The 14,554-nt window shown below is 34.8% G+C and overlaps 1 protein-coding gene and 1 long non-coding RNA gene across 2 annotated transcripts; both read right to left on the bottom strand.

The window, feature by feature from the left end:
- Positions 1–556: 556 nt before the first annotated feature.
- On the bottom strand, positions 557–9,359 carry LOC132286517 (galactoside 2-alpha-L-fucosyltransferase-like). Its single transcript, XM_059788870.1, has 2 exons — positions 8,830–9,359; positions 557–2,295 (listed from the first exon to the last, which is right to left on the bottom strand). The coding sequence occupies exons 1-2, from the start codon at positions 9,071–9,073 to the stop codon at positions 824–826; spliced, it is 1,716 nt and encodes a 571-aa protein (XP_059644853.1). The 5' UTR covers positions 9,074–9,359; the 3' UTR covers positions 557–823.
- Positions 9,360–12,088: 2,729 nt separating this feature from the next.
- LOC132286405 (uncharacterized) lies at positions 12,089–14,060 on the bottom strand. The gene is made up of 3 exons (XR_009472768.1): positions 13,133–14,060; positions 12,534–12,789; positions 12,089–12,421 (listed from the first exon to the last, which is right to left on the bottom strand). It is a non-coding gene; the product is annotated as an uncharacterized LOC132286405 (long non-coding RNA).
- Between the last annotated feature and the right edge of the window lie 494 nt (positions 14,061–14,554).

Genomic DNA, 14,554 nt, shown 5'->3' with positions numbered 1-14,554 from the left:
GCTTGGCCAAACACAAGACGAGCTCGAACATGGCTAAAGAGTTGCCAAGCCGAGGCCGAACACGGCTAAAGAGTTGCCAAGATGAGGCCAAACACTCCAAAGCTCGTCTCATCTCATCTAGTCTTGATTAGAGCCCTAATTCTAGGCTTTAAAGATGAAAAAGGGCACGGCACTTCGTGAGCTCCATTATGTTCTTTCATACTAGGGTTTTCTAGGTAGCATTCTTTACTGCTATATGCTGAATGTGAATTCTATATTTTCACAACCCTTGGTCATTATGGACACAAGCCAACGACAGACAACAGCAGGAGGAACGAAAACGAAAGACATCCTGCGACTAGTCAATGTAATATCACTGCTGTAACAAAAAAAAAAAAAAAAAATGAAATCCAATTGGCCTTAGGAGGACCAACAAGCCAGTGACCTAGCGGTATCGGGCTTTTATCTCCGAAAGAAAGGTCAGGGGTTCAAGTCTCAGAAGAGACGTGTGAGTACCAAAAAAAAAAAAATAAATAAAAAAGATTGGCCTTTGGAGGATATTAGCATTGGCACCTAATTGAAATGACCAAACAAACAATCAAAAGCATTCTAAATGCATTTACTCTTTTAACGGTCTCAAACTCCAAAAGCTTGAGACCCCAAAGTCTGTGTCACGGGTCTAGAGATCTAAATGGCTTCATATGGGGACATCTGAGATGGCAAAGGCCATATGCTCAGCAATTTAAAAGGTTCAGGTTCAAATTTGAAAACTTCACTGGTTCTATTTTACACAAACTAACAAGAATTTGTAACAACAAATGACTACCCATAATAGCATGCATGTCTATAAATCTTTCGTGTGATCAACCAGTTTAAGACCCCAACTCATGTCCTCACAATGCCTCACATGAGGAACAAGATTACCCGTGTCTGCCCCTACCTTCTTCTTACAGTCATAGAAAGGAGGGGCGTGGAAACAAGGCTCCATGGATATGTCTCGAAAGCAAGGTGGATCAGGGGCTGTTCGATTCTCAGGCTTGTAGAGAATCCATGGTTTCAACCCTCCCAGACCTTGAGCTACGTAACCAAAAGTAGACCATGAGCTTGTCACCAACTTATCAGTCAAGCTCAGTAAATACATTTCTGCCCAAGCCTTCCTATTGTGCGTCTGCTTCTCAGTTTGTTGAAACTCTTCATGACTTGGCTGATAAACTGCAATCACCTCACCTGTCATGGTTGGATGTTCCCAGTACAGATTTCTTACATGCTCAAAGTACCCAGCGTTCAAAGATGTCATCAACACAGCAACGGTCTTCTGATTTCCAGATGGGTTCATGATAGGTTCCCGCAGGTTAACTAAAGGTAGCAGATTCTCTTTCATGGTGCAAGCTAAAATCTGATCTAATACATGTTGAAACGGCCCAATTCCAGTATCAAAAACTCTAATCTGGATGCCAATTTTTTCGTCTGCTTTAGCTAAATAAGCTTGATAGTACCTCATAACAAGCCCCCATACTGGATTTGTTGGGTGGAAGAGATACCGACCCAAGAAGTGGAAAACTTTTTCTTTCTCTGGGAAGAGATTACTTAGTTCTTGCTCAAAAGAAGGAATCAAGAAGAGAGAAGGAATGAAGTAGTTATCTGATTTCATAATCAACCAAGGTACTTTCTCAAGAGAAGTTTGATCTTGATCACAGAAGAAAAGCTTATCATGATCATCATAATCATGGGTCAGATGGAGATAGACAAAGGGTGGCATCACAGAGCCAGATGAGTTTGTTAAAATACCATTCTTCAGCATATACCCATAACGTCTACGAGATTTTTTATGCAGGCTATTGAACTGACTAGTGATGGGAAAATCTGAAGGGAGTAACCAGGAAACCTCAGGAATTGGTTCACAGAAGAGATCATCCATGTCAACTCCACGGTCAACAAGTAGGACTCGGTTGGTCAGGAGAGCATACAGAAATGCTGAAGCTAGGGTTAGTATCCTGTTCCCTAAACCACTAAAGGATATCCACACCACATAGTTACAATCCGAGACACCACCGTGTTGACCAGACTTCAGTTTCTCCAAGGTTTTGTTATACGAATCCGTATGTGGACCACATCGTTTATGAAGTGCTTCATAATTTCGCAACCTGGAGATGAGGTAAGATGAAGGTTTATGTCCTGATTCTATGCGGTACAAGGCTGACTGGTACCTGCTGAAACAAGATCTTTCATCAAACCCATCAGAGAGAAGGCCTCCAAGTAGTATATCTTTAGGCACCTCAACCTGCTGAGAGGAATCACCATCTTCTGAACCTATGACTAGCAAAAGGGGAAAAAAAAGAGAGTAAGTTTAAGAAGCAAAACAAGAAAGTAATAGAACTTTAACAGGAAATGTGGATATTAAGTGCATTCCTCAATCAGCAGATGAAAAGGAGGTCATGGACTTCAGCTAATAGAATTATAGAAGGGTCATTCTTATCATTTATCAAGGGGATTATTACCCTCCTTCAGTTGGTTGGCCTGAATATTTTTTTGTGCTGTGTCAGGCCCTGCCTTTGTTGAAGGGCTTGTCATACTTCATGCGTATTGCATACTGCGTGTTACGTCTTCCCAACAAATTTCAATTTCTAACTCAGAAAATTTTAAAACTAAAAGAAGTGAATGGACAGTAGATCATGATTAAGACGGATTTTTTCAACAGTTCACGATATTTTAAAATAAAAAAGTTTCAAAAAGTGATTATGACTACAATTCAATAAGAGATGATATAATTCTTGTAAAATCACGTTTCATCTTCTGCAAACCTTCTAAGGGGGGTTTCAAATTAGGTAAGAGGATGAAACACAATATCTAATCCTCATTTTAGTGAACCCAAAGGTGATAAAACAAATACATGGAGTTGTGCTACCAACTCAATGTCAAACTTTATGATAGAACAGGTTGTGGAACTCATGCCATGTCATGAAAGAGAGGATTCATCATCATCCTCCTTGCATTGATCTCAAACAAATGGGATTGGCCATATAAAACCTCTTCTTCCACTCTTTGTTATTTCAAACCATATCCCTTATTATATCAAATCTCTTAAGGTCTAAGCTACTTTATTCCATGTTATTTTTCGTCTGCACTTTTGTCTCTTACCTTCTACTTTAACAAGTGTTCTTTCTCTCTGTGTACATCTTTTGGCCCAGATTATATATGTCTACAACATCATCTGTAACTTCTAATTTCCCTCTCTCACATGTTGACTATTAATCATGCCTATTCTACTGGTCCTATCTTCCGTCTCCTCCTCCTCATTTTTACTACTTGGATGTGTCATTCATGTTTCTTAATTCTGAACATTCTGCTGCATATACGATAGTTGGCTAAATGATTAGGCAGTAAAATTTTCCATTTAAACTTGTTTAGTATTCTCTTGCCACATAAGATACTACCAATTTGTATCCATTTAGTCCAGTCTGTATCAATCCTAATTGTTACATTGCCTATTGCCTCATCTTTATTTGTCATTAATCCTGAAATTCGAATATGGTTATTTTGAATAACCATCAAGTTTTGAATTGTTATGATTACATTGTCATTCTTTGTACCTTTACTAAAATTATATTCCATACATTTTGTTTGACTTCTAATTTTCAAACCTTTTGACTCTATTGTATTTCTTCATGTTTCCATTTTTAAGATCATCATCATCATCCTTACCATTTCCTGTATGACCAGGGTCAGACAGTAGCTACATAGATTCTTTTTTATTTTTTTCATTCTATTATATCATAAGCCATTTCACCTACTAGATTTAAAAATTTTAAATCATTTTTTATTACTTCATTCAATGTTAATTTTGGTCGTCATCTCTGTCTCTTACCATCTACGAAACCAATCTCTTTTTTTAAATGGCATTGAATGTGTCTATACCACACAAGTCTACTTTATCTAATTTTGTCACTAATAGGTGTATCTTCTAATTTCTCCTTTACACTTTGATTATTAACTTTATCACAACTAGCTATTTCTAACATCCATCTCAAAATTTGCATTCCAGCTATATTAATATGGTACCCTTGTTTTTTTTTTTTTTAACGCTCATAACTCCATGTAAGCTAGCAGGTCTAATAACTGTCCTATAAACTTTTCCTTTTAGCTAATTTGATATTCGTTTATGGCATAGAACACAATTAGGTTGTCTCTTCTTTGTCCAACATATTTCTATTCTACTACTTACATCATCATCAACGTCTCCGTCCTTTTGTATTATTGATCCTACATATAAAAAATAGTTACTTTTAGTAATGCTTTGGTCTTTGAATTGTTATTCCAATATTATCATTTTCTATAGCATCACTAAATTTACATTCTATTTATTCCGATTTAGTTCTACTAATTTTTAAACCTTTTGACTTCAATGCATTTATCCCAAGTTTCTTACCATCTAATAGCACTATGTCATCCCGAAAGAACATGCATCATGGAATTATCCATTTTTAAGATATTAGGGTTCATTAAAAGAGTCTAACATAACTTTCATTAGTAAATAACATGCAACATGAAATGTCTCTTTGTATTATCTTTCGCTATTTCATCTAAAACTATTATCTTTTGCTATTTCATCTAAAACTATTATCTTTCGCTATTTCATCTAAAATTATTGTAAACAGATAAAGGTTTAGTGTTGACCTTAGTAAAACTTCTGTTATTTAACTTATTTCCTTTATTTCAAAATTGGCACCACATTAAAAACTTTTCCATTCATCTACATCATGCCTACTTAAAATTTTATTGAACTATTCAATTCAGCCATTTTTAAGTTTCTCATGCCTTGTATATTTCATTAAGTCCATCAGTTTTAATATTTCCCAATCTTTTTAAGTGCTCTCTCTACCGCTTTGTTGTCGATTTGACTTGTCCTATATTAGGTTCATTACTGGCAAGTTTTTCTCAAGAATATTTCTCATTTAATAATTTTGAAAATAATTTGCATATCCATCTAAAACTAAAATTGTTTGGTTTATATGCTTAATGCATCTAACTCGACATATTTCTATTCAATCTATTTCTACTTTTTGCTAACCTATAAATTACTTGTTCTCCCTATTCTGTACCTACTTTTTCAAAAAACTTATTCAATGCATTTTGTCTAGTTTTGTTTACAATTCTCTAAGTACCATTTTTCTAATTTCTAATATCGTTTTAAATCCTTTTGTTTCTTACTCTTATCATCCTCAGAAACTCTCTTATATATGCATTTTTTTTTCTTATTATTTGTATTTTGTTTCCACTTCTAAATCTTCATACCATATGATTTCATGAACAAAAATAGCAGAAATAAATAGTATCTTATTAAATACATCGAAAGAAATATTACCTCAACAAAGTACCGCAAGGAAAGTAAAAATATTAACTAAAAAAGAATGATCATCCACTGCTTCAAATTTCAGTTGATTTATATAATCTTTTGGCATGAGATCTAAACAACTAACACAAGAAAGAGCCTAAGCATTTAAGCTTAAAGTTGAAAGTAGGGTTGTTAAAAAAAAAAAAAAAAACCATAGACAGGGAGAGACAGGGATAAATCCCGACAGCTAGTTATGCTTTTATGACAACTCTACTCCAACTATCCATTTCACTTGAGCATACATACATACATACATACATATATATATATATATATATATATGCAATGAATTGATAAGGGAAGTTTTGGAAGCATTGGCTATTATGATTAAAATGGGATTATTGGTTTTATGATAACTTGATTAGAAAAGAGGCTATTTACAATGAGTTGATTAGGAAGAAAAGGGTGTCCCTCGCCATCCTAGATATTGGTTCTTGGGTTGTTTTTGTGATTGGAGGCATGGTTCTAGTTTTAGTTTGTTTCACTTTCGTCATTGGATGTTTTCTCCACCTCCCTTCTTCTTTCCAATCAAACAATATTTACCATATAAATCTCAATTTCATATGGATAACGATGATGGAATTCTCTATCTATTTAAAAGCAAATTTAGTAGGGCACATTGCAAAATCCTCCCTTAACTATCAAATCTTTGTATAACCCTAACACACCAGCCCTCCCCTCCTCCTCCCTCTTCAACTACTAATTTGGCAAACAAACCCCCTTAAGCTTACTCAAGATGTTGCAATTACCCCCTGCCATTAGTTCGTCATTAGTAAAAGAACAGAAAAATAGTCAGGTGCAATGCATGTCACCTATTCTTATACAATTGACTATTCTACCCTTCTATCAATTTTTTAATCATTTTGATCCGATTGCCCGACCATATTTATTATAAGTTTGATTAAAAGTCAAACTTTTTCACTACAAACAAACCCAACCCATTAGTTACTGATATCATCTACTAGAAACCACTGCAGCTGCATCAAACTTCTTCTCCTCCATGACTGATAATAAGTTTCCATTCTTCACCATCAAATCACCTTCACCATATAATTTATATCTACTTCTCCTAAAGTAGCAATAGTATTTTTTTTTCATTTTCAAATCCAGAGAGATTTTTAAATAAAGGCTTTAGAGAGAGAAAGTAGAGAGGGAAAAAGTGGCAAAATGTAAAATGAAGACGAAAACAAAACTGAAATATCAAATTTTTGGCAACTTATTCCCTGTACTTTTAATTTGGCACCAAATCCCCCTAAACTTATCCAAAATTTGCAATCCTTCCCCCTGCAATTTGCTGGATGTTAGGAAAGTGATGTCACTAGTATCTCAAGTGACAAATCAGTTATGAAATTTCTATTTTACCCTTTACTATTGACATAAAATGTCCTTAGATCAGTTTGTAATCCATATAAAACTGGACTGGTGCTCCATTTAAAGTTGAAATAAAAAATGGCAATGCTTCAATTTACACCTTGTAAGGTAAAATCCCATCCAAGTGTTGATGCCCTTGTCCCAAATCCTAGTTACCTCAATTGGAAACTTCAGTCACAAATCACAATACGATCAAAGTAGCTTTGGGAAGGGGGTGCATCTCAATTTTTTGGATAAGTTCAGACGCTTTGATGCCAAACTAGAAGTACATGGGTTAAGTTGCCAAAAATGGACAGTTTAGAGGAGTTTTTTTAATTTTTCCTTGAAATATAATCCAACATGAGGCAATCCACGGGATCTGGTTTAATTATCATCAGTTATGTTTGGCCAATAATCGGACAACCACTAAGCAGATGGAAGCTTACAAGAGGTGGCAGAACATTCCTCGTACAAAAATAAAAATTATTGTTAACTGTGAGTCTGTGACCGTACTCTGTGGTTGCATTGCAAACTGAAAACAGCTATAGGTGAATTGTCAATCATGGAAGCACCTGTTTTATTTTAATTCTTCTTTTTTTTTCTTTTTTTCTTTTTTAAAAAATAAAAAAATAAATAAAAAGTTTCATTAAGAACACTCAAAAGGGGATGCATTTGTTTTATCAAAATCAATCACAAGAGGCTTTCATTAGACAAAATCCTAAGGACTTTCAATCATCAGAAAGTCAAGCTTCATAATGCAAAAGAGCTAAAAGATAGAAGAATTTGATGTGATGCAGCATAGTCAAGCAATAATAGAGCAGCAAGTGATGTTGCAATTCAGAAATCTAATGCGAGTATTTGAAGTGGCTTAATTCAGTAATGCAAGCACCTACAGTCACCTTAGCTCAAGCAATACCAGTTAGAGTAAGTGATTCATGGGCTTTACAGAGCTTTGGGATAAATGTGGAGATCATGAGCTATTTAAGGAACCACATCAACAATTATTTATCAAAAAAATAATAATAATAATAAGGAACCAAATCAACAATGAGTTGACATCTCCAATAACTGACTGAGATGCTATGCCTATTATAGTTTCAACAATTAAAGTGTAAGTTCTTTCTTAGATGAATATGCCATTGTACAGCCAAGGCAGCAGCTATTCTCCACAAATCCTATTATTTTATTTTACCCTGGATCATCATGACCCCAACGTTCTGGCTTCCAAAGGCAATCCCAAGGGAAGAAGATTTTTTGTAAAGGGATAACAAGAAGAACCTATAAAGGAATTTCCACCATGCTTTTTGTTGGTAGAACACAACCAATATGAGAGCTAGAGCATCCCAATAATGGGGCTAGTAACTTTTTAAGATATTCCACAAAACCCTTTTGTATGTTCATAGCATGCTTCGAGGAAGTTAGCACAAGGTTTCTTTCTTTCATATTTTCATTGCCTTGCATTCATGGCAATAAATTTCAGATTAATAGCTCAGACACACAGGGTTCAGTTCCTGAAGCAAATTCCATAAATAAATCTGGGCTTAGTTCAACTTGGAATTGCTAATTACCTCCTAAAAATTAGAAGAAGGATGTAGGAACTGCACATAAATATTGCTTCATCAATGAATAACATAATGCATATACTTCAAATGACAATTTCAAAACAAAGGCATTAGTTACCATGAGAAAGAACCATTCTTCGCATAAATGCTTTACCCTCGGTTCCAATGGCTGAGAAAGTTGGCAAAGCAAATAGAATATATTTTGAATCTTATGTTCATTAAATCTAATTTTCTTATGTTTTGCCAAGCTATTGTTAGTTAAACAAAATTCTATATTCTCTCATTTTCAGACCTTCTCTTTAAAGAAGAGAAGGGGCATACAAAATTAATAAAATAAATAAATAAATTAAAAATAACCCAGAAAAATCTTATATAACTAGAATAATTAAAAGCGACCACTCTAATTTTCTATATAATACAACCATAATAGAATGTGGAAATGTTCAATAGCAATAGGGAGGAACAAGAACTAAACCCATCTGATCAAATTCAATAAAAAATCAAACCCATAATATATTTTTCACAACAGATCACAAATTGAAGTACCTTTTAGAGATTTATCTTCAAGAACCCTATGTTCAGAAACAGCCCAAATGCCATCCGAAGGTGGATCCCGCAGAATCACGGAAACCGAAAAGAGAACCGAAAGAGCCATCAAACAAGCAACGAAAATCCCCATCATCTTCATCAGATTGGACCCACATTTGGTCTCCGAAGGCCGAGGAAAATCATCCTTTCCAGGAATGGACAGCATTTGGTGATCGTTGGAGTTCCTATTGAACCTCTTCATGTCTGTCGAATCATCATCTCACATCTGGGTATTACATAGACTGGCTTGGATAAATGAATTCTGAGATACGGATTCTGTAGAATCAATGGTGGGTAATTTGTTTTCACCACCAGCTGTGGAGGGTCAGAGAAGCAGTCAGTGTGAAAACAGTGGCCCCGTGGTTTTTGGATTTCGATGGGAATGGTCTGTATAGTGGTTTTTTACTGTTTCAATGGACAGTTGTTCGTGAAGACATAATAAAGTATAGTACGTGGACACGATGATATCATTCAATATTTTGAGATCACATTGTCGGTGAAAAGATTGATAGCTTTTGTATGGTAGGGTATGGAAATTGGACAAATTTGGTTTAGGGCAGGGGTTTGGTTGGGGTTGGGCCTGGACAACCTTAAATCATGGGTGGCACGGTTAAAATTATAAAATTTTCCGTAGTTTTAAAATTGTACAGTATAATTTAAAAAGGGAGCTGGTATTAACGATGCACCATTATTTCATTTGCTTTATTCTTTTTCTTTTCTAAAATGAAATTACAATAGTGTCCATGTACCATACAATATTTAATTGGTACAATTCTTAATACAACAATTGTCCTTCTCTCTTAAAGTTCGAATTCTTAACTAAATTCTTCAAATTTTCATTCAATTATCTTCTTTCATCCCTTTAAACACAAAAAAGACAAGGAAATCTCATTATAGTATTTTGTTTATTTATTTATTTATTTATTTTGTTCTACTTCCTTCTTTAGAACATCTATTTGAGTTGGTTTGCTTCAATTTCTAAAAAAAAAAAAAAAAAAAAAAAAATTCTATTTGAGTTGGTTTTGAACATATATTATTTATTCTTGTTGAATTAGATCAATCTAGAACACACTGGATCAATCTATCAATATTATTTTAAAATTGAATTTTATCCTTGGATTCTATGAGAATAATAAGTGGAAAAATTCTGTAAATGTCCTTACCATTCTTCAATACTTTCTTGAAAAAGGTGTTCGACCAATAATTCTATTTTTTGGGTCCTTTTTTTCTTCTATACTTCCTTGAAAAAGATGTTCAACCAATAGTTCTATATTTTTGGTCCTTTATTTCTTTGCTTGCCCTTTTTCTCTATGAGCATGGGTCTGGGCTGCGTTACAAAATTCCAGTGGAAAACATCGCCCTTTAGTTGTTCAAGACTTTTCAATGTTTGGAGAACTTCCCTTACAAGAAAGTTAAAAATCAAATATTGGGGAAGAAACTATTGTTAAATGGAAGTGAAACAGTTTAAGATTCGATATAAAATGTATCTTAGAATAAGAAGTATTCTAGTTGGAAACAAATTTTTATTTAAATGAATAAAATTTATCACATTATAGAAAAAAAAAAAAAAAACATTTAATTGAATTGAAAATCAAAATATATGTTTTAACATCAAAATAAAAATCTAAAGTTTAGAAAGAAAAAAAATGAAATGAACAAGAGGGATAGAACCGGATATAAGACTCAAATGAATTGAAAGAGTTTTCACTTTATAGAAAGGGTAATTATGGTATTGAAAATATAAGAATTAAACATTAAATAGAGTAGGGACTCTTTTTGTAATTTTATTTATAAAAATAAAAATAAAAAAAGGATGGAGCGCGAGTATCTGTTCCCTTTAAAAATCCTATCAATTTGCCTCCATATATTTGATTAAGGTGGTAATTTCCTCTACGGTTTCGCCTCACCCTGTCCCGGAATGAATTTGGTAGGCTTCTAAATTGAGTAGGGGCGAATATGCTAATAAAAATTAAAACAACCTCTGATTGATTTAATCCAAAATCAGATTATATATTTATATATATGTTTTTAATTTTTTTTTTATTTTAATGTTAGAAATGTTTATTTGTTCATTATTTTATATTTTTTGCATCTCTCTCAATCACGTATTGATTTTTATTTTCCACTGTAAATTTCACTTTCAATTTATTAATAAGCCACTAACCTCCATTTATATATCATAATTTAATTTATTTTTCTAAATTAAACAGAGAAAGCGAGATAGAGTCGGTACTCCGTCTCGAAATATGAGCGGAGTTGATATGGATGATTTCCCAACAAGGCGGAGTAGGGGTTAGCCAACTCTGTCCTAAACCCGCCTCATTGCCATCCCTATTCGTGAGCGACCCTGTTAACTTGGTTGTGAAATGACACAAATGACCTTATTATTTAATGTAAAATTAAAATGCTGAAAATTATTATTTTAAAACTACAAAAATAATAAAGGACCATTAAATAATGTTAAAGTACAATATTGTTTAAAATTACAAAATTAACCTTGCTAATTTAAAATTACAAAAATAATATAAAAAATTTATTATAAGCATTTTAATTTAACATTAAATAACAAGGTCAATATTGTCATTTCACACAATTTCGAAAAAAAAAAAAGGGGGGGGTCGGTCATGGATATGAAAGCAACTTGATAACCTTTTTTAGTTCAGTGATTTTTTTTCATTTTATTGGGAGTTTTATGCATAATTTTGAAAATATAAGGGAGTTTTGTGATTTAACCCTATTTTTAATGACATAAGTTATGGGGGAACATTTCTGATATTATATAATCATTCTCTGATAGTAATTTCAGCTTCTCGGTTTCAATTGTGTATTATTAAAAAATATTTAGCAAGAGTAGAAGACTAAACAGAGAGGATAGAGGAACAAAAGTTGTCATAATCTTCAATGGAATCCTGCTAAATGTATAGCTAATGAATAATAAACCAAATAACAGTACCTTTTCTTGGGGTTGGAAATCATAATCAAACGGGCTTTTATCTTTACTGTTCCATACGAGATTTCTATTCTAGTTAAGCTCATCTTTACCATTCTGTTCCACACGAGATTTTTATTCTCGTTAAGCTCATTTTAGGACACTTGAGTCTTTATCTTTCTATTGGCTTAGGCATTAGGCAACCGCCAATATGAGCAATGAATACTCATTGTGAATGTCTAAGCCTTGGGCTAATTGATGAGATCAAACTAAACCAAAGAGCCTGTTTTCAATATAATATTAGCAACATACAAATATTGTGTTCTTTCATTTGATCAAACAGAGTCTCAAGTCATTATCTTGACATCACAAACAATAACCTAAAGCTATCTAGAACCAAGTTGATTCACATCAACGTCCTTCATAGCATCAAAATTCTCCTTCGTGGTCGCATATTCCCCCTTCAGACGTATGGCACCTCCTCAACATTCACTATGTCCTTATGAATCCTCTCCATTCTAACACAAAGTTGTTCTTCTGTCATCTTCATCTCGGTCAGATGCAACTGGTCTTCAAGCCATCCGATTTCAATATCTGCTTCGATCAAGGTCTATGATGGAACTGATGTAGAATGAGAAGAATTTTAAGCACAAACTCAAAAACAAATTCCTTTAACAACAGAAACTTCTTATCCAGACACTGAAAAGTCTATCTCGGGATGCAAAAGGGTTACCTTGAGCTTGTGTACTTGTTCCCTCCTTATGACCTCGAGTTGTTTCTTTATAAACTACTTGGTGCGATCCCAGAGGACATTGTGTTAGTGTTTCTCTTCTCCAATTTGAAGTTCGCGACTTTTAAAATCTCCCTCATCTACAAGTAGGTGTCGAGTAGGTTCCTCAGCAGCAGCCTCCTGTTGAGGATTAAGAGGATCATTTTCAGCCTGCCTATTTATTCTGGGTTCCGACACTTGGATGCTTCGTCCATCAGTTCTAAAGATACAAACAAAAGAAGAAAAAAATTGAAAAAATTGACCTCCTCCTTTTAAAATCTGTTGCAATATCACTATAGCGCGCCTATGTTGTTCAATACTAAACTCGAGTTTAATGCTAATTGTCCGGCATTAGACAAAATGAGAGAAACATATCCATATCATTCTGAGATCCTCTCCAATGTAGAACATAAACACAAGTTTAATATAGAGGGAGTTAGTGTGAAGATGAACAATAGAACCTACTTTACAAACAATGCAACTAAATCCAACATTTCATAAACAGTTTGACCATATAAAAAAACAAACCAGATAAACAAAGATGAGGGCAAAATATTATTTACTCGAGTGCATTCCGTTGGAATTGAGGAACTGATGTAGGCCACCATTTGAGCACAAAGGGAAAGGCAATCGAGTCATCCACTCTACAAATGGTGTCAAGCGAATGTACTTACTTTCAAAGTTTTGTTCCTCATGTTGCAGAGTATAATGCGACAAAGAGTATGTAGATATATAATGTCTCCATCAATAGAATCAATAGGTAGTATTGACACATAGAAGAAGCCTGCATTTCTAGGAATCTGGCAACCATCTTCTGATCCCATCATTTCGAGATCAACCTTGTGCACCAAGGACCATTCGAGCCCATTGTAGTCCTTGAGCTCCCAAATGCTGAGAGTGGGAACCTCATTTTGAATAAACCTGAGGTGTCCTCGGCACTCTCCTAGGAAGAGTTGTCCTAAGTGGCTGGGCAGTTCTATGGTATGAAATTGGTCAGTGTTGTTGAATGGATCATCGGCAAAAATTCGGCAATGATAAAGGTACATCCAATGGAGTATTCCGTCACAAACCACAGCTTTAGAGATGTAATAAGACATGATAAAATTATGCCTCCGGGTTGATAAGATGCTCTCTGTCCATTCCCATGTGTCGGAAGAGAAAATATCCAATTTGAGATTGGCCGAACGTGGTGGTGGGTAATGTGGTGGTTCGAATTCATGGATTCGAACCACTCTGAAGCTAGTTGTGCAGCTAGAACTATCAAAAGAATAAGATAGCTTGCAAACAAATCCATTGTTTACCCTTTCTTGGCAAGTGGGTGGTGTTGGAAGATCAACCCAATGCATTGTGAGGGGATTGCAACATAGTAAACACTCTGAAAATACAAAGTTGCGGAGCATAATACTAAGCCATTGCTCAATGCTACGAATCGAATTGGCTCTGGTTCACGTTGACCAAATGATAAAAATGATGGTGATGTTGATGATGGGATCGAAGTGGGAATGAAGTTTAGAGAAACCCGCGTGATTCGAAAATGAGTGCTTCGGATGTGAATTGGACTTCGCTTTCGGCTTTCTGGTAGAAGAGGAAGAAAGGAGGGACCAAAGATGAACAATTCTGGACATAGCATCTAGCGAAATGAGGAGTGGAGATTAAACAATGCCAGCGTTTTGAAACGCACTTGCAGAGATGGACGAGTTTGAGAGGGAGTCTTTGGAGAATTTCTTCGAACAGTTCGTCGGATAGGTGATCAAAGGGCGATTTCGTGGCGGCGGAGGAAGTGGGTGACGAAGATTTTTCGAATGGTTTGTGTCTTCTGAAAGGTGGAGGAGAGCCGACCACCGCCACCACCGTCGCCTCCGACCTATCGCTATCATCATCATCACTCAACGCCATAGTCCACACTTGGGTTTTTGCAACCAATTAATTCTTGTTTTATTCGTCAAAGCTCGTCCTAATCTCCCTCGAGAGACCTGTCCGATCAA

Source organism: Cornus florida, unplaced genomic scaffold (genome assembly GCF_030987335.1).
Source record: "Cornus florida cultivar Cherokee Brave unplaced genomic scaffold, ASM3098733v1 CherokeeBrave_3.0.0_Hap2_Chr11, whole genome shotgun sequence".
Lineage (NCBI taxonomy): Eukaryota > Viridiplantae > Streptophyta > Magnoliopsida > Cornales > Cornaceae > Cornus > Cornus florida.
This window is presented reverse-complemented; position numbering and strand designations above follow the sequence as displayed.

Bases quoted from the DNA above. Each gene is read 5' to 3' on its own strand.
- LOC132286517 (XM_059788870.1), bottom strand. From the start codon at position 9,073: ATGAAGAGGTTCAATAGGAACTCCAACGATCACCAAATGCTGTCCATT. The intron at 2,296-8,829 runs GTACTTCAATTT...CCCTTTTGCTAG, and splicing joins TGAAGATAAATCTCTAAAAG to TCATAGGTTCAGAAGATGGT.